The sequence below is a fragment of the Pleurodeles waltl genome, chromosome 5, assembly GCF_031143425.1.
Source record: "Pleurodeles waltl isolate 20211129_DDA chromosome 5, aPleWal1.hap1.20221129, whole genome shotgun sequence".
Lineage (NCBI taxonomy): Eukaryota > Metazoa > Chordata > Amphibia > Caudata > Salamandridae > Pleurodeles > Pleurodeles waltl.
In genome coordinates this window covers 48,199,750-48,226,745 of record NC_090444.1, presented here as the reverse complement: position 1 = coordinate 48,226,745, position 26,996 = coordinate 48,199,750, and the positions used below count along the sequence as shown (strand labels likewise).

Here is a 26,996-nt window from a genome sequence, read left to right as displayed (position 1 = left end):
ATATCACTACAAGGGTCCAAGACCTAGTAGACACCTCCTGGGGATCAGTAACTCACTCTAGCAGAAACCACCAGTGCTCAAGCATGTCCAGTTGCAGGTCCAGGCAAGTCCAGTGCTGCAGGTCAGCTGGGCAGTTGCAGGGGCTCCTTTGGAGCCTATTTTGTTCCTGCACACTCAGAACAGGAAGTCAGGTAACTAGCCATTTGAGTCACTTAGGTAACCTGGGGTGAAGGGATTAGGCCCAGTCTTCCTTATTAGATAGCAGGGTAGCTCTCAGGCAGTAGGACAGTCTTCTGGCAGCAGGGAAGTCTTTCTTCTTTAGTGTCCATAGGTCCAGGAGTTATCTGAAGAGTGAGATGAATTAAAGGACGACACCCCGGTGTGCAATAACTGCACCATTGATCAAAGGGCGAGACCAAAGTGCGCAATAGCTGTACCATGAATTAAAGGGCAACACCATGGTGTGCAAAATCTGCAACATGAATCAAAGAGAGAGGCTAGGATATACAGTACAATAGCTGCACTATGAATAGAAGGGTGATACAAGGATGTATATTAGCTGCACCATGAATCAAAGAGTGATACCAAGGTGTGCAATAGCTGCACTATGAATCAAAGGACAATACAAGGATGTATAAAAGCTGCGCTATGAATTAAACTGTGATATGAGGATGTAAAATAGCTGCACAATGAATCAAAGGACAATACAAGGATGTACAATATCTGCACTATGAATGGAAGGGTGTTATCAGGATGTACAATAGCTGCATCATGAGCCAAAGTGAGAAGCTACGGTGTACAATAGCTGCACCAGGAATCAAAGGGTAATGCCAGGGTGTGCAATAGCTCCATCATGAACCAAAAGGGGAGGCCAGATGTAGTACAGATCTGCAGTGAAACAATGCATGAGAACAGAATTAGAAGTGTAGTTACCTTTGACAGCATTCATGCATGTGTTTCCACCATGGAAGAAGCAGCACTTCTGTTCCTCTGGGCAGTCTCTGTCAGTCATGCACAAATCCTCCAGCTCAGGGAACATGTCTCTTTGTTGTCCAGGGCAGATTCCTGGCTTTCCTTTTGCTGATAAAAGAGGTACATGTGTTACAGTTCCGTTTGCAAATGTTCGTTTGACTCTATAAAATGTTTGCTTGTTTTCCCTGCCATAAAGCCCCTGTTGTACCCAAATTAACATGATGGTGTTTCCTCCAACTCTGTTAACAGTCTTGCCTCTGCCCCTTCCAAGAAGAAATTTACTTTCATGGTGAGAAATAACCTTCAAGAGGTATGCAAATTCCACTATACCACTAAACTGTGGGGTGTTCATCTCTTTTGGCATAGAAACTGAACCAGAGTGCCATAATCCTGCCTTGACCCTAAACTCACAGGCAACTAAAGTGGATGTGTCTCATTCACAAGTGCAGCTCCTGAAATAAGGTGAATAAAATGCCTGTGAATGAGTCTCAAAGGTTTAGGAGGAGATGTGATGACAGGCAGAGGAGTAATGTCTTTTATCATTTTAACTTTTCTTCGGTATGTGATTCTCATCTCTATGCACTCTATGAAGAGGCCCACTTCTGGAAATTTTGGGCTTTGTTATAGGGAATAAGGATGACAACAGACACCAATGTGAGATGCACTTATTTCCTTCTGCATTAATCCACAAGTGCATCACGTGGCTACCGTACTACCCAACCTCAACTGCCCGAGACGAAGCCTAGACAGGTGATGCACACTGACTTTAAATTCAAATTTAGGGGACACTCACAGTAATGCTTATCAAAAAGGCTTGAACTAAAAGTTCATTTTGGCTAGAGAATAGCACAGATGTTTAGGGAACTTAAGCTGCAAGTCTCACCCCAACTGGTAAGTAAGTTCAACCGAGTGAGATGCCAGAAGGTACTTGCTTATCTAATTTAGTAAATATAGGGAACTCATAGACATATAGGGCCTTATTTAGTGTTTGGCGGATGAGATACTCAACCACAAATGTGGTGGATGTTCCATCCACCATTTTACAGGTGCATTTTCACTTGTGATACAGGGGATGAGACACACACCATGCCTGTCCTTCAAATCCTAAAGAATGCCCGTAGTTCAATAGTGTGGGGTGCAATGTAGTTGACAGACCACTTCTTATCCATAGTGTTCCTTTGTCAAATTAGACATATGTGAGTGTACAGGGGTGGTAAATATCACACCCTTCCCCTCAAACCTGCTCTTACTATACAGGGCATTGTGTTGCTTACCCCTGGTGACTGAGAATTATGGAAATACCCCAAATAAACAGGTCTAAGATTGCACATTCAATCACTGAAAAAAGTAGGTTTGGAGAACTCCCAGACCTGGATGACAAGAATACTTAGGACAGCAATGGAGATAATCAGGAAACAGTACAATTCCATAAGGAGAAATGACTTTAATTCAACTAAGCCTCCCTTTTTCAGGCAGATGTTTGAGGGTGACAACATGGACGAGGGCCAGCTAAAAAAAATCCACAAGAACTATGAGAAGCAGATGGAGGGGGCAGGCCAATTCAATCAGTAGTCAGAATTTTATCATCCATTCTGTGACAAATGGAGGAATAAGGGTTTACGCCTACCACCCAATGTGATGCTTTCTCCTGCAGGATCAAACTGAATCAACTACTTAGTTAAATAAATTTTGCATCTATTTTTGGGATAAGCTGGAAAGAGTTTCTTATGATCTATATCAGGAGCCTCCACATGCCACCCATCATTTTACACCCTGCTGTGTAATGTCTCTAGGAACTCAAGCTCTTAAGAGAAAGAAAGAAAGAAAAAAGAAAGAAAGAAAGAAAGAAAGATGAAAGAAAGAAAGAAAGAAAGAAAGAAAGAAAGAAAGAAAGAAAGAAAGAAAGAAAGAAAGAAAGAAAGAAAGAAAGAAAGAAAAACATTATGGGCCCATTAGGAGTTGGTTTCCACCGCCTGCCAAACTTCAGACGGGGAGGTTGCTGCCACACCAACAACCTCCCTGCCGGAACCATTAAGAGTTTCCCACTAGGTTTCTGCTTGCCAGCCTAACGGGAAACAGGCTACAGCATTATCTCCGGCTCGTAATTGAGCCGGCAGCAGTGCTGTAGCCAGCCGGGTGCACCAGCACGATCGCAATGTTCACTGCCAGCAAAGCATTGGCAGTGCAGGGGCCCCCCTGTGGCCCCCCTACATCTGTTCTCTGTAGGAAAGTAGCCTCATTCTAGCGTGGTTACCCCCACTTTCTGCCTGTTTAGCAGTGTGTTTGACTGTGTTTACTGGGATTCTGCTAACCAGGACCACAGTGATTATGGTCTCTCCTTTAAACTTGGTTCTTAGAACTTTTTTCATCCCACAATTGGCATATTGGTGCCCCCATATGAGCCCCTAGTATATGGTACCCAGGTACCCAGGGCATTGGGGTTCCAGGGGATCCCTATGTGCTGCAGCAGTTATTCCACCACCCATAGGTAGCCCATGGAAAGGAGTTCTACAGGACTACCATTGCAGACTGCGTGAACCAGGTGCATGCACCCGTTTTCACAATTGGTCACTGCACCAGGTCAGTATAAGTCACCCAAATAGCAGGCCTTCTCAGAATAGAGGGCAGGGTGCAGGTACTTATGTGTGAGGGCACCCATGTACTAGTAGGGGTGCCCCACAAACTCCAGACCCACTTTTCTGGACTTTGTGAGAGCAGGAACGCTATTTAATGTGTGTACTGGACATAGGTCACTACATATGCCCAGCTACATAATGGTAACTCCGAACCTAGGCATGTTTGATATCAAACATGTTGGAATCATACCCCAATACTTTAGCAAGCATTGGTTGTATGATTCCATGCACTCTGGGGGCTCCTTAGAGTACCCCCAGCATTGCTTCTACAGCCTTCTGAAGTTTTCCAGGGAGCCCAAGCTGCTGCCAGCTCCCAGACAGGTTTCTGCCCTCCTGTTGCTTGAGCAGCTCAAGCCTGGGAAGGCAGAACAGAGAAATTCCTTTTGGGAGAGGGGTGTTACACCCTATCCCTTTAGAAATAGGTATTACATGGCTTGGAAGGGGTAGCCTCTTCAAGCCACTTGAATGCTTTGAAGAACACATTTGGTGCCCTCCATGCATAAACCAGTCTGCACCAGTTCAGAGACCTCCAGTCCCTGCTCTGGAACAAACCTGGACAATAGAAAGGGGAGTGACCACTCCAATGTCCATCACCACCTCAGTGGTGGTGCCCAAAAATCTACCAGAGGGCCCCTGGGTTTTGCCATCTTGAATCCAAGGTTGGCAGGGAACTCTGGGAGCATCTGAGTGGCCAGGTCAGGCAGGTGATCCTGATAGCTGGTCCCCCAGCTAGGTGACCAATCCCCCTTTCAGGGCTATTTAGGTTCTCTCTTTTGGGTGGTTCCTCAGATTTGGCTCGCAAGATTGCAACAGGATTCCTCTGATACCTCCACTGCGACTTCTGACCGAAGAAACTGCATCTGGACTCTCCAGGACCCTCTAATCTGCAACAAAGATGAAGACTTTGCCTGCAACATTGTTTCTGTGGCTCCTTTAAGCTACTGCAACATTTCCCCTGTCATGCATCCTCCAAGTACAGCTCGTCTTCAATCAGTACAGGAAAGAAGAAAGAATCTCCATTGGACTGAAGGAGTCACTCCCCTGCATCTGCAGGCATCAATAGCAATGTGTGGATCCCCTCTCCTGCTGAGCTGCATGGATCCTGCATCACAGGTGGTAGTCAGAAGGGGTCCAGACAGTCCTATCTACCAGCTTTCCAACTTCGGTGGAGGTAAGCCCTTGCCTTCCCACGCGGGACAGTACCCCTGTGTACCAAATCTTTTGCAGCTGCCAAGGCTTGTTAGAACTTCCTCTAAGGGGTCTTCAGGCTTCCTGTAGCCCAAGCCCCCAGCACTCCTTCCTGTCACGCATAGCTCCCTGAGTGGCTGTCCTGCGGCATAGGATTCCTCTTTGTAGTGCTGCGTGGGCTCCTTTTGCAACTTCTGTGTCTCCACCCTGTGGGACTCCTGTGCATGCTGCCTGTGCTTCTCTGGGCTCTCTGCGATGCTGGGGGCTCCCTCTGACTTCCCCTCCTGAGTTGAGTCCTCCTGGGTCTTGCTGGTCCCCGTAGCACCACTTTCCACCAACTTCAAGTTTTGCCTGTGCCAAGGCATGTTGGTGGCATCCGAACACGCAAGCCCAACTACAATCTTCCTTCCGGTGTGGGACATCACTTTCAACCTCCAGAAACTCGATTCCAGCTCCAGGGCGGCAGTGCTGACTCTTCTTCCTCACCATTTACCAACTCCTGCTATCCTCAGCTTGGTGGGTAGGGGCTCCTGCCCCCATTTGGACTCTGCTGTGTCTTCTGGACTTGGTTGCCTCTTTTCATAGGTCTTCCTCTTCAGAAATCCACCACTGGTTTCTTGCAGTCATCTCTGGGTTTTCTTCTAAGTGGGTGTTCTGGGGAAATTCTAGTAACTTACTCCTGCTTTCCAGGTTGTTGGGGGGTGTTGTAGTACTTACCTTTGTGTTTTCCTGGTACCCCCAGCAACCCTCTACACACTCCACTTACCTAGGTGGGGGTGACACTCTCGCATTCCATGTTTTGTTTATGATTTGTACTTCCCCTAGGGCCACTATTCTCTATTGTTTTTTACACTGTTTGCACTTTATTCTAACTATTCTTATGCCTATTTTAGACAACTCGTGTATATGTTGTTGTGTATTACTTACCTCCTAAAGGAGTATTGCCTCAATGGTATTTTTGGTGTTGTGTTACTGTGGGAAAGTAGCCTCTTTCTAGTATGGACCCCACTTTTGGCCTGTTTCTCAGTGTGTTTGACTGTGTCTACTGGGATCCTGCTAATCGAGAGTCCAGTAGTTATGCTCTGTCCCTTAAATTGTGGTTATAGGATACTGGTAATCCAGTAGCCTACCCATAATTGGCATACTAGTGCCCCCATATAAGTCCCTAGTATATGGTACTTAGGTACCCAGGGCATTGGGGTTCCAGGGGATCCCTATGAGAGGCAGCATTTCTTTTGCCACCCATAGGGGGCCCATGCAAAGGCATCTACCGGACTGCCATTGCAGCCTCTGTGAAATGGTTCATGCACTCTTTCACTGCTATTTACACTGCACCAGGTCACTTATAAGTCACCCATATTGCAGGCCTTCCAGCCCTGAAGGCTGGGTGCAGAGTACCTGTGTGTGCTGGCACCCATGCACTAGCAGGGGTGCCCCCATGACATCCAGGACCATTTTCCCGGACTTCATGAGTGCAGAGACACCATTTTACGTGTGCACTGGACATAGGTCCCTACCTATGTCCAGCTTCACAATGGTAACTTCGAATATGGCCATGTTTGGTATCAACCACATTGGAATCATACCCCAAGGCTTTTGCAAGCATTGGTTGTATGATTCCATGCACTTTGGGAGCTCCTTAGAGGACCCCCGGTTCTGCCATTACAGCCTTCTGAGGTTTTCCAGGCAGCCCGAGATGCTGCCACCTCACAGACCGGTTTCTGCCCTCCTGTTGCTCAAGCAGCTAGGACCCAGGAAGGCAGAGCAAATAATTTCTTTAGGGAGAAGGATGTTACACCCTCTTCTTTTGGAAATAGGTGTTACAGGCATGGGAGGGATAGCCTCCCAGAGCCTCTGGAAATGCTTTGAAGGGCACAGATGGTGCCCTCCTTACATAATCCAGTCCAGTTCAGGGACACCAGCCCCTTCTCTGGAGCGAAACTGGACAAAGGAAAGAGGAGTGACCACTCCCCTGTCAATCACTTCCCCAGGGGTGGTGCTCAAAGCTCCTCCAGAGGGTCCCTGGGTTTTGCCATCTTAAATTCCAAGTTGGCAGGGAACTTTGGGATCATCTGAGTGGCCAGTGCCAGCAGGTGACATCAGAGCCCTCCCCTGATAGGTGCTTACCTGTGTAGCTGACCAATCACACTTTCAGGGCTACTTAGGGTCTCTCTCTTGGGTGCTTCTTCAGATTCAGATTGCAAGACTCCAGCAGGAATTCTCTGCATCCTTTACTTCACCTTCTTACCGAAGAAACTCCATCTGGACCCTCCAGGAACTCTACAACTGATACAAAGAAGCAAAGATGACTTCTGCAACATTGTATCTTCAGCTCCTGCCAGCAACTGCAACTGTTTCCTGGTCGTGCATCCTCAGACGTCAGCCAGTCTTCAGCCTGCACCAGGAGAATGAAGGAATCTCCCTTGAAGTGAAGGAGTCACTTCCTTGCTTCAGAAGTCAACCCTGTGAAGCGGCGACCGGTGGCTTGGGTCCCCTCTCCTGATGAAGTGCATGGATCCAGCATCACAGGTAGTAGACTGAAGTGGTTCCGATGGTCCTGACATCCAACTCTCCAACTTCGGTGGAGGAAAGAGCTTGCCTTCCCACGCAAGACAGTATCCCTGTGCACCACGTGTTTTACAGTTGCCAAGGCTTGTTGGCATCCTTCCACAAACGTCTTCATGCACAGTGCAGCTCTGCAATGCACAGCCTCCTGCCTTTTGCTCCTGCGGCCTGGGATCCCTTTGTCTAGGGCTGCGTGTGCCTCATTTTGCACCTTCTTTGTCCCCATGCTGTGGGACTCCTGTGCACGCTGCCTGGTCTTCTGAGGGCTCTCTGAGTTGTTGAGAGCCCCCTGTGTCTCCCCCTCCTGGGTAGAGTGCACCAGGTCCCTCCTGGTCCTGGGCAGCGCCATTTTCTGCTAACCGCGAGCTTTGCCTCTTCCAAGGCTTGTAGGTGGAATCTAGAGGCGCAAACCAGACTGCAATCATCCATCCGGCGTGGAACATCACCTGCACCAACCAGGAACCCACATCTGTCTTCTTGGGTGCAGTACTGACTGTTGTTCTTCACCGGTGGTTCTTCTTTTAAACCTTCATCCGGGTTAGCAGGAGCTCCTGTTCTTCCTGGACTCTTCAGTGCTTCTTGGACTTGTTCCCCTTCTTTTACAGGTCTTCAGGTCCAGGAATCCATTGTTGGTGTCTTGCAGTCTTTTCTGGTTCTTACAATATCTTCTTTCTCATGTTCTTGTGTGTTCTAGGAAAGTTACAGTGATTTACTCCTGCTTTCCTGGGCTCTGGGTTGGGTTCTATTACTTACCTTTGGTGTTTTCTAATACCCCCAGCGCCCTTTTACACACTACACTTGCCTAGGTGGGAAACCAACATTCACATTCCACTTTCTTAGTATATGGTTAGGCCCCTTTCTAACTATTTTTATTTTCACTAATTGCACTGTTTTCTCACTGTTTTTACAGCTATTTCTGCTAGCTAGTGTATATAATAATTTGTGTATTACTTACCTCCTAAGGGAGTATAGTCTTTTAGGTATTTTTAGCATTTGTGTCTCCAAAATAAAGTACCTTTATTTTTGTAACACTGAGTATTTCTTTCATGTGTGTGAGTACTGTATGACTACAATGGTATTGCATGAGCTTTGCATGTCTCCTAGTCAGGCCTTGGCTGCTCATCCACACTACCCCTATAGAGCCTGTCTTCTAGACACTGCCTACATTTCACTAATAAGGGATACCTGGACCTGGTATAAGGTGTAAGTACCTTAGGTACCCTACAAACCAGGCCAGCCTCCAACAGTTACCATAAAAAAGTACCTTTATTTTTGTAACACTGAGTGTGTTCTTTCATGTGTGTAAGTGCTGTGTGACTAGAGTGGTATTGCATGACCTTTGCATGTCTCCTAGATAAGCCTTCGCTGCTCATCCACAGCTACCTGTAGAGAGCCTGGCTTCTAGACACTGCCTACGCTACACTAATAGGGGATACCTGGATCTGGTATAAGGTGTAAGTACCTTAGGTATCCAATACACACCGGGCCATCTTCCTACATTAACCACCAGCCTTTTCATGGCAGTTTTACGGAGAACAAAGTCATAATCTGCATGCAGTGCTGCCCTGGTGGATTAGAATCTCCACCACCTCCAGACCGCCGAGATCTAAGATCCTGGCAGAGCTGGAAGTTCGCTGGCAGTCAGACCGCCAAGGTTGTTATGAGGTGGCCGGACCATAATGAGGCCCTACGTTAAAGAGAATGAGCCAATTGTGATTAAACTGGACAACATGGGCAGCACAGTTGTTAATTGAGATAAACATATATAGAAGTCTGAATACAAGTCTGAACAAAAGGTCCGCTGAATGACAAAATTGGGTACTAGGGACTGGCCCAAGATTCAGCAATTGAAATTAGATAGCTTAATGTTCATACAGTAGACAATGCATGTGCTTCATGTTGGATAAGTAGTAAAAAAGTTATTCTATCTTGCTACTTGGCTCTTTGTTTTTTACATCCTGACAACAAATGCATAATAATTTGCATCTACAACTGGGCAGTCCAACTGTGTCAGGCCTAGGATACATCTTTGAACCTTTGTTGAACTGTGTATGCTTTTCTATTTAGTACTCAGGGTAACATCTTCTAAACTTTCATGCAAAGCACCAGGAAAAATTCCTATGCTGCTTTCCATGAAAGGGAAACAGCATAAATGTGACACATCTAGTAAGATATGGCACATTTATTCTGTCAGCTTGTGTTGGCTCACTTGTGGTAGCCAAGATCCAATTCAGGCATCCTTGCTGCAACGATGTCTGTGTTACCTTTTTGTGTAGAAATGGAAACAATTTCTGCATTTACCCCTATATGTGCTGTATGTATAGAAAAAGTGAGTAACAAGGAGAAGTAAAGATATTTTTGTACAATCCCAGGTTTACTGACTTCAGTAAATCTTGGACTGTCTAAAAAACCATGGCTGGATGTGTGGGAATGCCCACACTCCACACATGGAATGGTTCCTTGCCACAATGAACACGCAAAGCAGGGACATGTGCTGCCCTATGCTACATTAGATTTATTAAACAATACAAGGTGGCGTTGCATGGCTTACAAAATACCATTTAAGTACTTGTGTTGCCTTGCCTTGTGATGAGTTGTCTTAGTAAATATGTCCCCAAAGTCCTTAGTATGGATTCATACAGATGGGATAACACATAGGTCTTTACTGTGATAAAAGAAGTCCAAAATGACACTGCATTTTAAATATGTCTAACATTTCATATCAAACAATCATTCAGTACCTCCCCCTACTCTTGTAGCAAGCAGGTGGCACCTTTTGGGGTGCAACCTTTGCTCCAAGCCTAGCCACCCTTTATGTAGCACAACTAGACGATTTTTGCATTCTAAGTAATCAGAACCTGTAATGTTGTCATATAAAAATCTTGAACTCCTGTATCTGGAGTGGCCTGTCCCTAATGTTAACATTTACTTTTTGAGTCAACACATGAAATTACCACCTTAAATTAAAGTGGTCATCCAAAACATAAGAAGTAACTTTTTTGGATCTTCTGATCTGAGCAATGAATTCAGTGTGGTTAATATTATACACTAAACACCCACAAAGGGGAATTCCATAGTTTGTTGTGGCTCTTACCACCCACTGCCAATAATTATTCCTGAGATAGCGGTAGCACACAAGATAACAGACACTATGCATATATCCTTGAACAGATACAAAGGGTAGTTCATCAGTAAGGCCTTTAAAGAAATCCTTAATAGTTAACAAGAATGTGTAATAAAGCCTGCCAAGACGTTCTCTGGGTACATGCAGTAACAAATCTTGACTACCTTCTGTCTCAGTTACTTATAGAACGTAATCTGGTACTGACTAATTCCCTTGTTGGGGAGTGGGGTGGGTAAAGTGTTCATGTTCAACTTCCCTTGGCTGGAATGTGGTGAGCAGATCAGACATGTACAGTGAGCAGACCAATGGCTACAAGCAGCAGGAGTCCAAGCAAAGTTTGTGATACTTTTCAGCAGGAATCCTATACACTGGATGGGTTGCGACCTGGCACGGCGTTGCGGCATTCCCGAATGGAGAAGATGATGCAGCACTTCTGGGGTCCCTGGCAATCGCTGTCCGCATTACATTCATGAAGATAAGGCGGTGGAGTGTCATAATCCCTAAACTGATAGGGACACTCCCCGGGTTTCACTGCAAGAAAGAAATCCACTGACGTAAGTCTCAAACCATCAGATAATTCCAAAGTGAATATTAATGAATTACTCAAAAACACACAAAATTATGACAAAAAGAGTGATACTACAGGCTCAGAGGCCAGGATACAATTGTGGATCATAGTGCACTTTTCCAATAAAATACACAACATAATTATAACTTAGGTGGTAAAATATATTAATTGTGTCCTTGAACAGAGTGGTAGAACTGATCAAGTGCATTCTGTGGACCTGAACACAACTGTACTGAATTCTGCCAGATAGTTTCTGTGAATGAATAATGTGCTAATTAGCAGGTCTGAAAGTTCCACTCATTTAATTTTTTTCTTTTGATGATGGGAAATAACATGGTTTAAATTATCTAATTCAAATGTGTAGGAAGTTGGCTCTGTATGCGCTATTTCAAAGTAAGGAATACTATGCACAGAGTCCAAGTAGAGGTAAGATAGTGGCAAAAAGAGATAATACTAATGCTCTATTTTGTGGTAGTGTGGTCGAGCAGTAGGCTTATCAAAGGAGTAGTGTTAAGCATTTGTTGTACATACACACAGGCAATAAATGAGGGACACACACTCAGAGACAATTCCCGGCCAATAGGTTTTTGTATAGAAAAATATATTTTCTTAGTTTATTTTAAGAACCACAGGTTCAAATTCTACATGTAATACTTTGCATGAAAGGTATTGCAGGTAAGTACTTTAGGAACTTTGAATAATCACAATAGCATATATACTTTTCAAATAAAACACATATAGCTATTTTAAAACTAGACAGTGCAATGTTCACAGTTCCTAGGGGAGGTAAGTAATTGTTAGTTCTTGCAGGTAAGTAAACCACCTACGGGGTTCCAGTTTGGGTCCAAGGTAGCCCACCGTTGAGGGTTCAGAGCAACCCCAAAGTTACCACACCAGCAGCTCAGGGCCGGTCAGGTGCAGAGTTCAAAGTGGTGCCCAAAACACATAGGCTTCAATGGAGAAGGGGTCTCTTCAGCGATGCAGGCAGGCAAGGGGGGGGCTCCTCGGGGTAGCCACCACCTGGGCAAGGGAGAGGGCCTCCTGGGGGTCACTTCTGCACTGGAATTCCGATCCTTCAGGTCCTGGGGGCTGCGGGTGCAGGGTCTTTTCCAGGTGTTGGGATCTGAGAGTCAGGCAGTCGCGGTCAGGGGGAGCTGAGGTACTGGGTTTTTCAGAACCGGTACTGATCCGGTAACCCAGCGGTGCCAGGGTACACCCAAAGACCTCGGGTACTTTCCTGATTCAGACCACAGAAACGCAGAGTCTTCTAGGTGAAGTCAAAGATCGAATTTATTGGCTGCAGCCAAGTAACAAGCGTCCTAGAAGTACAACAGCACGGTTTGTATGTTCTCAGGAGACTGTGTTTCAATGCAAAGTCAGGTTTCCTTATATACAGTTTTTTAAGCTTCAGGCAAACATTCTTGACATTTTGGTTGGTCATTCACATGTTTTCACTACAAAGGAAAAAACAGTGTCATGATGAAACCTCATATTTCATGTCATCCAACCCATAATAAATTACACGGCAAGGCCTAGTATTTTACATCAGATAAGTGTGGACCCCTGTTGGAAAATGGGTTATTGGTAGGGCAGGTAGGTACCTACACCTAGCAACAAGCCACTAACCTCCACATAGGTACAGTTAGGTCTCAGTAAATTAATCCCAGCTCAACCCTTGGTAGCTTGGCAACGAGCGTCAAGGCTTAACTTAGGAGACAAAGCGTAAAGCATTCAAATATCACAAAACAGTAATTAAATAAAACACAGGAAACAGTTTAAAAATCCAAAACCAATTTATAAAAATAGCTTATATTTTTATCTTTAAAATGACACAAAAACGATTACAATCGGTTCAGGGGAACCGGAGATATGAATTTTTAAAGTATTATTATTTTCTAGCGCTTAGAAACAAAAAGCGCCAATCGGGTCCTCTGGTTGCACCAGGACCGGGGCAAAGTCAAACTTTCAGGCCGATCGCGATGGAGCCCTGCTCGGCTACAAGTCGCGGGAGGCCTCGGTTAAAAAGTTACCTTCTGACTTAGTCTCTTTTTTGATGTTTTTCTTCCCCGGGACGAACCTGCCAGTTGGATCCAACCTCCTGGAGCCCTTGTCCGGATACGCGAAGTCGGTTTCCTCGGTGGTGATTTTTACCTTCGGACTTAGTCGTTTTTTCGAGATGAAAATCCTTCGACCGGGGTAAACCTGGATCTTGATCCGACGTCCGTGGAGCCCTTCTCGGATACGATGGCTGGGAGGTCCCGGTCAACTTTTTACGTTCGGACTTAGTCTCTTTTTTGGATGTTTTTCTTTACCGGGACGAACCACGAAGTCAGGCCGGGTCGCGGTTGAGGCAAGCCGGCTAGAATTTCCGCGTCGGGTCGGTCACTTTATGGAGCTTTTTTTCAAAAATTCTCCAATCTTTTCCAAACTTCTGGGGCTTCACCCAGATGTTCTTTTAAGGTTCTTTTGGGGTCCACAGCTCACCCCAAGGGTCCAGAAGTTCTGTGATGGTCCTTGGGAAGTGCGGACTTCAACTCCCAGAATACACCTGGCGCAAACTCCTTTTTGGCCACTGGACAGTGGTCAGCTGGTCACTTTTTCAGGAGTTGGTGCAGGGGACTCTGGATAGCAATTTTTCACCTGTAGCAAACAGGGAGTCCCTCCTTGAACCAGTGGAAGCCAGGCAAAGTCCTTCTTGTGGTGAAGCCCAAGTGTGCAGCTGGTGCAGTCTTTCTGAGTGCAGGGTCCAGGTGCAGGCCAGGGGTCCAGCAGGGCAGTCCTTCTTCTCCTTGTAGTTCCTTCTTCTTGAAATTTGGTGGGGATCTGAGGTGTGGGGGCAGGTCTGCCAGTTTTATCCTTGCTCCTGGGTGAAAAGCAGGGGGGTCCTGGTCCTCCAATCAGGTACAGGGTCGTCCCCCTGTGATGACCACTTCCTGGGAAGTGTGGCAAAAATCCATCCCAAAAGGCAACAGTCTCTAAAAATCCAACATGGCTGAATCTGATTTTTGGAGGTTACATCTGGCTGAGCCCACCCACTGGTGTGGCTAAAAATCATAAACACACCCCTCTCCTGCCCTCTCCTAATCTAATCAAGGGGGCCCCTAGCTGTAAGGGGTTGCAGGATGTGGGGGTGTTGCTGGGTGCTCCAGATGTCCTTCTCTGCCTTTGAAGACCAGTTTGGCAGCCCTCCCCCTTCCTGCCTCACCATCTGCTGAGGGGAGATTTCTCTCCCCCAAGCACATTCCTTTGTGTGAAGTCAGGCCACTTCACACCTCATCAAGGTAGCCTGGCAGAAGCTGCTGCAGGCTGGCCAATCAGAGCACAGCAGCAAAAACAATGCAGAGCTGAAATTGGCAACTTTTTAGGTAAAGTCTAAACTTTTTACCTGAACAAGTTATATTAAATCCAACAACTGGAAGTTGTGGGATTTATTACAACAATTAATTTGATACCAAATTCTTGGTATGTAACATTTAAGGAGACTTTAAAATTTAAAATAAAGTCTGCCCATTCTAGCCTATGAAGGCCATTTACTTCAATGAGGGAAAAACGAATGTGGCTGTTTTTACCTCACCAGGGCTTATAAATCTATTTTTATAAAATCCCTGCTTATAGTTACATGGCACCCAGCCCTAGGGGCACATAGGGCACACCTTAGGGGTGACTTATATGTAAAAATAAGGTAGTTTAAGACTTTGGAAGTACCTTTAATTCCAAAGTCGAATTTGCATATAACTTTAATTTAAAAGCAGCCAGCAAGGCAGGCCTGCTTTTAAAATGACACTGGGCACCTCAGCAGTGCACCTAGGTGTGCACCACCTATGCTGTGGTCCCTAAACCTACATGCCCTACCATATACTAGGGAGTTATAGGTAGGTTCACTTAGCCAATTATAATTAGCCTAATTTGCATATTGATTTTACACAGAGCACAGGCCCTGGGACTGGTTAGCAGTACCCAGGGCACCATCAGAGTCAGGAAAACACAAGCATACAGTGGAAAATGGGGGCAAAAAGTTAGGGGGCCTCTGCAATCAGCCCTGTTTTCCCACACAACCCCCCCCCCAGCCCACACGCCCAGGAGACTCAGCCCAACCCTGGGAGAGTCTTCCTGGCTTGTTAGGCAAGGAAGACAGTGAAGAAAACTGGCTGTCCCTTTGCAGGGCCTACTCTGCCTTATATCCTCCTGTCAGGGTCACTCCCTCTGGGTAGTGAAGCCATCCCAACAGTAAAAGGACCCAATTCAAACTGAAACTTCCCTCTAGGGGGGTCTTCTTCCTCTCTCTCTGCCAACTTGGGTAGTGAGGTGCCCACCTCCCCTACTCCAAACTTTGCTAGGGCAACACCTAGCTTACCCAAAGAGGTCACCCAACACTTGAGCAACCCCACCATGACCAATAGGGTCAGGGGGCCTACTTTGCTATTGGCCCTGGGGTCTGCCTCCCAGGCCAAGTACATTGCTGCCAGGAAGGCTAGCACCCAGCAGAGGCTACTGACAGCTGTCAGTACCCAGAACCACACCTTAAGCTCTCCACTGACAGGTGGCTGAGCTGCTTTAGGGGCATCTTTGGGGTCATGGCACCCCTCTTGCTGTCTAGAGTGGGGGGCTACCACTTCCTGTGGCAGACACCCTCCTTCCACTCTCCCTTCTGTCAATGCAGGGGCAACACCCTGCATCTGGACAGCTGCCTGACTACTCAGGACTTCCTTGGGGTCAGATGAGGCCTCACCAGTGCCAACTCTGGGCTCCCCCCCTACTGGGGTAGAAGGCCTTTGGCTCCCTGGAACTCTCTTTAAGAGTGGCCTACCCTTCCTTTTCTTCTTTCCTTTTCTTGGGGACCCCTGTCTCCTAACTGTAGGGACTGACTCCCCAGGACTTTGGGTTGGGGGGGCGCCTTGGGCGACCACCCCATCTGTGACCAGACTCACCTCTGGGAGGTCATTGCCCAGGATACAATCTAGGGGAAGGTCAGCACTGACTACCACCCTAATCCAGTCAAGGATACCCTCCCTCTCTAGGGGCACTATGGCTACAGGTTTGGAGGTGATCTCCCCTGTGGCTATCCTGACTTTCTTTGTCTTTCCTGGGACATACATGTCTGGGGTCACTAACCGGTCACTCACTATAGTGTGACTGGCACAGGTGTCTCTCAGGCCAGTGGTAGGGATCCCATTCGCTTGAATGTGGTGGAAGTGCCTACTCCCACCCTCAGGGATCACCAGCTTACCATCTGGTCCTGTCTCCCAGCACAATGCTAGGAGGACTTCATCATCTGAGGAATCCTCCTCTATAGCTACACTGGACAGCCCAGTGCTAACCACCTTCTTTGGACAGGCTGCATCTCCTCTGAAGTGACCTGTCTGCTGACAGTCAAAGCAAGCCCTACTGTCCAAGAGCTTTTTTAACCCTGGGTCTCCCTGTCTCTGATTGTCAGGGTGGGAGTGGGATTTACTCTCCTCCTTCTTAGGGTTCTGGGGTACAGAGGGAGTCTCTGTGGTGGGCTTACCACCTCCCTCCTTAGGTTTTTGGGGACCTGTCCCCCCCTTCTTGGAGTCTCCCCCCTGGGACTTGACCACCACCCTGGTTCTCAACCACTCATCAGCTGCCTCCCCTAGCTCTCTAGGGTTGGTCTGCTTAGAGTCCACTAGATGCTGGCGTAACCTTTCTTGGGTACAATTGGTCAAGATGTGCTCTCTCATGATCAGATTGTATAACCCCTCATAAGTATCTACTTTGTTACCAATAATCCAGCCCTCTAGTGCCTTTAGTGAAATGTCCACAAAGTCAACCCAAGACTGGGTACTGACCTTCTGGGTGTCCCTGAACTTCATTCTATATTGCTCTGGGGTCAGACCAAACTTCTTGGCTAAGCACCTCTTCATACTAGGGTATGAATCGGCATCCTCCCCCCTTAAGGTCAGAAGCCTATCCCTTCCTGAGTTGGGGACCAACTCCCACAAAAGGGAACCCCAGTATTGAGGCCTAACCCTTCTCATTTGGAGTGCCCTCTCAAAGGCCCCCAGCCACTTATCTATGTCATCCCCCTCTACATAAGCAGGAACTACCCCCTTGGGTAATCTGGGGCAAACTCCCCCACCCATGGACACCTCAGCTTCTTTATCGCTGCTTCCATCTCTTTTCTCTTTGTATGCCCACTTTTTCTTTTCTAGGGCCAGCTTCTCTGCTTCCAAAGCTATGTATGCTAGCTGGGCCTCCAGCTCTCTTTCTCTGATGGATGGGTTCTCTCCTCCTGAAGGGACCCCCTTCCTACCACTAGCTTTGGGTCTGCCCCTAGTGACTGTATCTACTGAGGACCGTTCTTCCTCTTCCTCACTTAGGCTCAGATGCCTTCCCTCCCCTGAGTGGTTAGAGTTAGCATCTTCCCCTTTTTCTCCCTCCTCTGGAGCTTCTTCTGACTCTACCTCTTGGGCCTCAGCCCATGCTGTCAGGGATGTGATCAGGATTTGCTTCCTGAGATCAGTGGTTGCAGGCAACCCTCTTTCAATACACAACCCCCTAAGCTGGACTACTGTCAGTGTGGGTAGGCTAGCCAGATCAAGCTCCATGGTTCCCTAGTTTTGTGTCAACAAAAACTTTTTGCAAAAATTGGAAATAAGAATTTAGAAAAATTACAAAAATTCAATAATTGAAATTAATCCAAATAAAAAAAAACCAATTTTTTGCACTAGGACAATTTAAAGGATTTTTAATTAGTTTTACTTAAAACTGTAATGTGATATTGAACACAAGTACAGGATCCCGTCGCTGCTTCCAATTATGTTGGAAAATGGGTTATTGGTAGGGCAGGTAGGTACCTACACCTAGCAACAAGCCACTAACCTCCACATAGGTACAGTTAGGTCTCAGTAAATTAATCCCAGCTCAACCCTTGGTAGCTTGGCAACGAGCGTCAAGGCTTAACTTAGGAGACAAAGCGTAAAGCATTCAAATATCACAAAACAGTAATTAAATAAAACACAGGAAACAGTTTAAAAATCCAAAACCAATTTATAAAAATAGCTTATATTTTTATCTTTAAAATGACACAAAAACTATTAAAATCGGTTCAGGGGAACCGGAGATATGAATTTTTAAAGTATTATTATTTTCTAGCGCTTAGAAACAAAAAGCGCCAATCGGGTCATCTGGTTGCACCAGGACCGGGGCAAAGTCAAACTTTCAGGCCGACCGCGATGGAGCCCTGCTCGGCTACAAGTCGCGGGAGGCCTCGGTTAAAAAGTTACCTTCTGACTTAGTCTCTTTTTTGATGTTTTTCTTCCCCGGGACGAACCTGCCAGTTGGATCCAACCTCCTGGAGCCCTTGTCCGGATACGCGAAGTCGGTTTCCTCGGTGGTGATTTTTACCTTCGGACTTAGTCGTTTTTTCGAGATGAAAATCCTTCGACCGGGGTAAACCTGGATCTTGATCCGACGTCCGTGGAGCCCTTCTCGGATACGATGGCTGGGAGGTCCCGGTCAACTTTTTACGTTCGGACTTAGTCTCTTTTTTGGATGTTTTTCTTTACCGGGACGAACCACGAAGTCAGGCCGGGTCGCGGTTGAGGCAAGCCGGCTAGAATTTCCGCATCGGGTCGGTCACTTTATGGAGCTTTTTTTCAAAAATTCTCCAATCTTTTCCAAACTTCTGGGGCTTCACCCAGATGTTCTTTTAAGGTTCTTTTGGGGTCCACAGCTCACCCCAAGGGTCCAGAAGTTCTGTGATGGTCCTTGGGAAGTGCGGACTTCAACTCCCAGAATACACCTGGCGCAACCTCCTTTTTGGCCACTGGACAGTGGTCAGCTGGTCACTTTTTCAGGAGTTGGTGCAGGGGACTCTGGATAGCAATTTTTCACCTGTAGCAAACAGGGAGTCCCTCCTTGAGCCAGTGGAAGCCAGGCAAAGTCCTTCTTGTGGTGAAGCCCAAGTGTGCAGCTGGTGCAGTCTTTCTGAGTGCAGGGTCCAGGTGCAGGCCAGGGGTCCAGCAGGGCAGTCCTTCTTCTCCTTGTAGTTCCTTCTTCTTGAAATTTGGTGGGGATCTGAGGTGTGGGGGCAGGTCTGCCAGTTTTATCCTTGCTCCTGGGTGAAAAGCAGGGGGGTCCTGGTCCTCCAATCAGGTACAGGGTCGTCCCCCTGTGATGACCACTTCCTGGGAAGTGTGGCAAAAATCCATCCCAAAAGGCAACAGTCTCTAAAAATCCAACATGGCTGAATCTGATTTTTGGAGGTTACATCTGGCTGAGCCCACCCACTGGTGTGGCTAAAAATCATAAACACACCCCTCTCCTGCCCTCTCCTAATCTAAACAAGGGGGCCCCTAGCTGTAAGGGGTTGCAGGATGTGGGGGTGTTGCTGGGTGCTCCAGATGTCCTTCTCTGCCTTTGAAGACCAGTTTGGCAGCCCTCCCCCTTCCTGCCTCACCATCTGCTGAGGGGAGATTTCTCTAACCCAAGCACATTCCTTTGTGTGAAGTCAGGCCACTTCACACCTCATCAAGGTAGCCTGGCAGAAGCTGCTGCAGGCTGGCCAATCAGAGCACAGCAGCAAAAACAATGCAGAGCTGAAATTGGCAACTTTTTAGGTAAAGTCTAAACTTTTTACCTGAACAAGTTATATTAAATCCCACAACTGGAAGTTGTGGGATTTATTACAACAATTAATTTGATACCAAATTCTTGGTATGTAACATTTAAGGAGACTTTACAATTTAAAATAAAGTCTGCCCATTCTAGCCTATGAAGGCCATTTACTTCAATGAGGGAAAAACGAATTTGGTTGTTTTTACCTCACCAGGGCTTATACATCTATTTTTATAAAATCCCTGCTTATAGTTACATGGCACCCAGCCCTAGGGGCACATAGGGCACACCTTAGGGGTGACTTATATGTAAAAATAAGGTAGTTTAAGACTTTGGAAGTACCTTTAATTCCAAAGTCGAATTTGCATATAACTTTAATTTAAAAGCAGCCAGCAAGGCAGGCCTGCTTTTAAAATGCCACTGGGCACCTCAGCAGTGCACCTAGGTGTGCACCACCTATGCCGTGGTCCCTAAACCTACATGCCCTACCATATACTAGGGAGTTATAGGTAGGTTCACTTAGCCAATTATAATTAGCCTAATTTGCATATTGATTTTACACAGAGCACAGGCCCTGGGACTGGTTAGCAGTACCCAGGGCACCATCAGAGTCAGGAAAACACCAGCATACAGTGGAAAATGGGGGCAAAAAGTTAGGGGGCCTCTGCAATCAGCCCTGTTTTCCCACAACCCCCAATAAAAACGGGCACCTCTCCCTCGTAAAGTAAGATGAAGAAAAGAGCAGGTGCAGGTGTGAGCAAGATTAGGCAGGGTGTGTGAGCGATAATAAGGGTTTTATGGCATGGTGTGCCTTGATGCTATCTGATTCGGCCACTGGGAGAGGGACTGACCAAACAGGTTTGGCCTGAGGCAATGGTTCCAGCTTGCCCAGGTCAGAAAAAAGTCAATCAAGGTGTACGTGTCCTTGGAATCAAATCTGACTGTATTATAAGCCTATGTGAGGGCAACTTTTAAAAATGGCTGCCGTGTATAAAATGGGAGCCACGAGTGCAGGACGAAAATGGCGATTTCGAGGTGAAAACGCTGCTGGAATTGAGCGAAAATGCTCATGCTTAGTGTACTAGTCATTATCGGTCTTTTGATACTAAAATCGTACTGCTGTGGCAAAGTAAATTACATGGGTCCAGAATTTTTAGAACCACAAACCCTCCTTTTGCCGTTACATAGGCAATAAACCTATTCTCATGCTAATCTGAGTCCAGGTCTATGTTGATAAGGCCATGGAGATGTTGCTGGAGCAAAATTCTAGTACTTGGTAACTCTCTCTGGACAGGTCTCCTCGAACATGAAGTAGCACAAAAGGCCACATATGGCAGGACAAAATAAGGAATACCTCTATCTGCAGTAGGTGGCATAAGATCACACACCCAACAATTAGTGATGTTCACTACTAACTAGTGTTGATGCAGAAGCTGTACAAAAGAATTGCTTACGAATTCTGATCTTCTAACCTGCTCATGTTCAGGAAAAGGGTGAAAAGAGTGCAAAGAAACAATAGTAGGAAAAGACATAGGTTGGGAAGTGGGTGCAGAAGTCAATTGAGTAGAGAAAAACAATCCCACCCATAAATGACAACGTCATGTTTAAAAGACACTAGAAAACACGTTATTAAGAACATATAGACAACGGGAGAAAGTAGTGACCACTATTACAAATGAAATAATAATTTTTCACAACCCTAACCAAAAAGCAAATCCTAAAATTATCTAGTAACATTTTTAGGGCTCCTCTGCATTTCAGTAATTTTTGTATGTTCAGGTGGAACAGTGGTGACTCTCATCAATGCTCTAAGGTGAAAAGGGGGTACTCTTTCCACAGAAAATTGACTTTATTCTGCTTTTACTAAACAGAATAGTACTTTAAAACAATGCCAGCAAAATAATCAGTCTCCTAACACCTAGTCTATACAATCACATGGAAACCTCTTGTGAAACCAACTATGCCCAGAGTCCGTTCAAAAAGCCTCTCTGGCAGGCTTCTATTGTCCACCAAATTTTCTTTTGTTGTTTTCTTTCGCATGGGCCTCTCAATTCAGGCCTCTTCGTGAGAAAAGTACTGCTTAGTTGGAGTGCCCTCCTGGCAAACACCCACAGCTCACTCGAAAGTCTCAATGTCTTAAAGCAATGCACCAGTGTCTCTCCTCTGTGGCAGACACTACAAACAATGTGCTCTTCATTGATCAAGGCCACAAATCATCTCGTGCAGACCCAAGCACCATTAATTGGGAAATAGCTCAGGCTCAGCAGCACTTTCAGACTCCAACACTCATTATTTAGTGTCAGAGGACACTCAAGCTGCTCTTTCATGGGCACCACAATATAGTGCCTTTTTCCAAACTTGAAATCTCCGGTGCACTGCCCTTCTTCCGTTGGAGCAAAGAAAAGGGGGTGTGTGGCCAAAATTCAGGCCAAGGGGCTCAAGGGATTGCACACTGTCAGAGGTTACCAGCACATGACAGGAAGAGAAATGAAACCTCAAAACAGCTCTGCTATCAACAACAGGAATCCTTCTCTTTAGCTCTTTTACACTGAAACTTTGGTTTTGTGATGTCCAACGCCGTCTGATGGAGCAAGTACGATACCATGCGCTGGCGATCGCTGTCCAGCTTTGCTACTTTCTGGGTGCTGAGACTGTAGGGCCAAGACGTCCGTCTTTCATCTGTAGCTGTCACTGATGGGAATTAGGCTTAAATCAATGCCCTGCAGGTTATTATGACTTGATACCCGCAGAATCTAGTGACGTAGGAAATGTACCACAGTTGTTAGTTTCCTTCAATTTAGTAAAAAAAACAGTTCATGGTTTTTAACAAGGGGACTGCAAGCAGGTGGTCTGCAATCTTTAAAGGAGTAGCCATACACCATGGGCATAAAATACAAAGACAAAGGCAGAAGGGCAAAACAGGGTCTCTAGCATCTTTAATTGGGTTCTCTCCATTATTCTCTGCCATCTATAGCTACATGAGAATTCTATCTGAATGGATTTCCTCACACAGTGGCATTGTCTAATGGGGTAAACACATATTTTCCTCAATGATTAAGTCTAGGTGTTCCTCCTTACCTTAGAACATCTCAATAGAGAAATCACATGATACCGATTATCAGTGACATGTAGAAACCTTCCTTTAAAAACTGTGCATCAGGTGCACTATGCAATACACAGGCTAATAGTCAAATGTGCAAACAAAAAGACAAGAACTAGAGGGTCCTGATATTTGCATGATTAGGACACATCTGATCCCACCAAAAATTAAAGTAGCAGGAACAGAGGGGAACCGAAAACCAAATTAAAATAGACATTGAACATTCGTCATGTTCAAAAAGGTAAACATAAGATATCTCCTATTGAAATGGAAAACTTGTCTTACTATAATATTGAGTCAGTTAACCAGTCTATCGCTACCCTGACAGTCAGGCTGGAAAACATTGAAGCAGGCCTAAGGCAAATTCTTGAAAACCAGTCTGGTCATACCAAAGGGAATTATACATAACATGGGGGTCCCTGGTACATCACTGCAGTCTGGAAATGTGAACCTGAACAATACATCAATAATAATAAAAGGGCTGACTGGTGAAAGGAATTCGAAAAAGAGAAATGGGACTAGGACATAGCTAAAATCTCAATAACTAAGCATGATGCGACATTGGTCAGGGGAAGTAACAAAAGAAAAAATCTATAGGAAGAACAAAAAAAATTATTTGGGTGATAGTCAGGCATGTGACACAACACCGAGAGTACGGGTGATACACAAAGGCCAAAATTACACAAATTTTAACTCTACCGTTGGCGACTACACCATATACGGTACTCCTAGCTAATGTTTCAGTTCCTTCTTCAGGAAAAAATGAAAACCTGGTTTTCTTTTAAGGAACGAAAGCCATATGCTACTTAGGAAACAGAACATCATTAACTAATGTAATATAGAAATTAGGCCACCTTGAGTCACAGATCTATAATTTCATCCTTAGGTCCAATCAAGGCTACATAAATGTAGAGCTGCCTGTTCCTTTAAGGGAAGGGGCAGTAACGTGACTAACTGCAGGTGACACACTTTGATCCTGTATATCTCTTTTTATTTTCCTTCAATACCATTATAGCCAAATAGACATGCACTGGTGAAGTGTTGTCTCTTATGTTCACAGCAGGAAATATCATTATCTGTGGAATTTAGTAACCAGAACAAGTTCAACCAACTGTTGCGTAGCGATGGGCATCGTCATGACCATCCCCTCACAACACAGGGGAGCTTGTAATAGTATCAAAAGCAGCAACAAACATGCAAAAAACAAATAAAAAATAATAAAAACGCACAAAACGTCAAGCCATCAGATATACTTGCTGTGTATCAAGCACAAAAAGCATAGACAAAACAATAGCATGTGTGAATAAGCGGTGACACACAACACCATGTCATGTACTTTATGCACTGTACACCTGCAGCCCAAAACCCAATATTTGGGCCTGTTTAATTTGTCAGGTTTAAAATCCTTACCCTCCTTTTGACAGTAGATCACCAGGCAATGGAAATCTGCTGTCAAATATAACTTTACTGTTTCTCTTCTAACATACAGGACCAGCAAGAACAATTCATGATAGGACCAAATACATGAAAATAAATTTCCATTACTTAACTGTTACCCTCTTGTCAGTTACTTCGCAACATCAAGCCACCTTAGTTTTACCTTTCTAAAAGTAAAAATTGTTACACTGACACTCCATATTAATTTGGCACCTACAATTTCCACTGTGAAAAATAAGTCTTAATTGGCAAATCGTTCTCATTAAGGCATGTAGCCTTCACAATTTTAGAAAAGGGCTGCATCTTATTTTCTGTCTAAGACTTAATGCAACACTTTGTTTTCTGTCAAATAAAAGCAACTAGCAGGCATCATTTTATTTTTTTAGAGCGGAGACACAAATGTATCAGTTCTGCAGAGCATTTAACATGATGTTGGGACTTTCGAAGAAACCCCTTTTTTTTATATTTTCCCTTTGGAATTAAGTTCTTTAATTGTATTGATGTTCTTCTGGAGAAACCAGAAATCCCACTTTTAGAGGCCCGTAGGGTCATTCTGCATTTCACAGAGACAAGGCCCTAATTTAAAAGGTCACAAGTGTCAACATGACAGCCTCCTCCATTGTTTATGGGAAAACTAAAGATAGCATCTCAGCAGCGTGACTTGAGCCAGTCTCTGTAGCTCTCCTAGCTTCTGCCACTCTGAATCTGTCAAAGACAGTAGGCCTTCCTATTTTCCTTCTAACCTGCAATAATTCACTCTATTTAAAAAAAAATGTTTTTCCTTTTTAGGCGCTAAAAAAAAATTATCTCTATTTCCAGATTATTAAACTACATTTACTGTGAATAATTCACAAACCTTAATAACACACATACCAGTTGTTAGAATAAATGCTTGTTGCAATCCCATGCAATGGTACATATTTCATCAACCTCGAATGAATGAACATCTCAGTAGGCCCAGCTGAAGTTAGAACCTTCAACCTTGATATTAAAACAAGCCTTTGTACTGGCACATTGACTCATTGAATCATAAGAAGGCACAACCTGCAAATATATATCAAACCTAAATGTATGCATTTACTGAAACCTGAGACACTTTAAAAAGTACTCTGAATGAAAGAAAATGCAGTTTAAACAGTGCTTTTGCCCAAAATCGACTTTGATATTTTAGGCATTAAAAAATCAATATCCTACAATTTTCTTGCATAATATGCATTACCAGAATGTCTATTACACAATCCATGAGTCAGCCATTGAAAATATTAACTTATACTTTATAGAAATGAGCTTGTTTGCTCCTGCGCCAAGGGAAAATTGCACATACAAATGTCATTTTAGCAGTGCAACATAACTTAAATTAAATTTTAATGTTAGGAGGTCATAGTATAGGTATTAAGCTTTATAAATATTAAAAAACGATTTTGAAAGGCACTTATTTTTTAACTAATTTTTCCATAATTAATAATTTTCTTTAAAAAAAAAAAAAAAAAACAATAATTATTTTTTTTGTGATAATTCCACATATAAAAGCAAGCTGCATCCCTTGCCTATTATTTGGGATACATTAACTCACAAGCCTAAGCGCATAAGCCTAACTTGAAATGCGTCACATTTTTGCGCCACTTTCATTTAAAAGGAAGGTTATGCAAAATTCCACCCATGTTTAACTGGGAAAGTGCTGGCTGAATTGAACATTCCTATCAAATATACTGCAGCTGAAAAGTTTGCCTGTGAACATCTAATACAATGCATCTAAGAAAAATGATGTAAATGTTTTTTTTTTTTTTTTTGCATAAATAGATAATTTCGTTTTTTTGGGGCCCTATTTATATCTATTGAATGTGTTTTCTAATTTATTAAGCATTTAACGGCAGTTTTGTATATGTGCACAATTGCTCATTCTATAAATTAAAGAGCAACATATAGCTATGTTAGCACATCACATGGTTCATTTCTGGATTTTTTCTAAGTTAATACTTAATATTAATTAACCAACATTTTACTTAACAAACTGTAAACATCAAGAAGACCCACAAACACACATTGAGCTCATTTCAGATATAAACAGAAAACACTCAGTACACACAATACAGCGCGCTTTAGCCATTTTTCATAAATAGCGCCGTCGCAATTTACTTACAGAACCGTTTGCAGATCCTAGTTGTAAGTCATATTTACAAGAAAAAAAGAAAACTTTTCTCAATTATTTCCAAGAATAGCGGACCCATACTTTACTAAACGTGATGGGGCCTACTCTGTGCTTCACATATAGTTCATAGGTTGGAGTTCCAATCGGAGGAACCGGACATGAGTCCTCCAACCGGGAGTCCCTTTTACAACCAAGACAAAACAAATTTCCAAGTCTGCTAAGACCAGGCATCTTCGCTCACTAGTCTAGCTTCAAACTTCAAAGGATTATCGTTTACGATAGTCTCGTGAATACACGAGTCCTTCGGCTTTGGTACTTGCAAGTTCCAAATCAAAGTGATCCGGAAGGGATACCAAACCAAATGTCCAACTAAGGACCAAACCAAGTGTCCAACTAAGGACTGGGAGACGCTCCACTTATACTTAACTGAAAATATCGATGATGTCACCAGAAGACTCGTCTTATCGTTTCGCTCTACCAAACATCAAGGGTCCAAATCAGGGCGATAGCCAGGACAGCAGTCCTTCGTAGCCGTCGGGAAGCGGGGAACCTCGCAGCAAAGTCTTTGGACCACGTCGACATGCAGGGGTCGATGAAGTGGCGGCCTTCCTACAGAATTTTCACACGAAGCTCCCCACGGACCTCAGGCTTGGACCGGTACAGCTGGTTCGCCCCACGTT

General features: G+C 44.8%; 1 protein-coding gene across 2 annotated transcripts in view; it reads right to left on the bottom strand.

The window, feature by feature from the left end:
* Positions 1-26,996, bottom strand: part of LOC138295322 (uncharacterized) — a 190,151-nt gene that overhangs the window by 133,492 nt on the left and 29,663 nt on the right. The window contains exons 2-3 of one of the 2 annotated variants that reach the window (XM_069233543.1): positions 10,870-11,016; positions 934-1,080 (exon numbers count right to left, since the gene is read on the bottom strand). In XM_069233543.1, the coding sequence (XP_069089644.1) occupies positions 934-1,080; positions 10,870-11,016 (294 nt within the window). The other variant, XM_069233542.1, reaches the window with a different exon arrangement.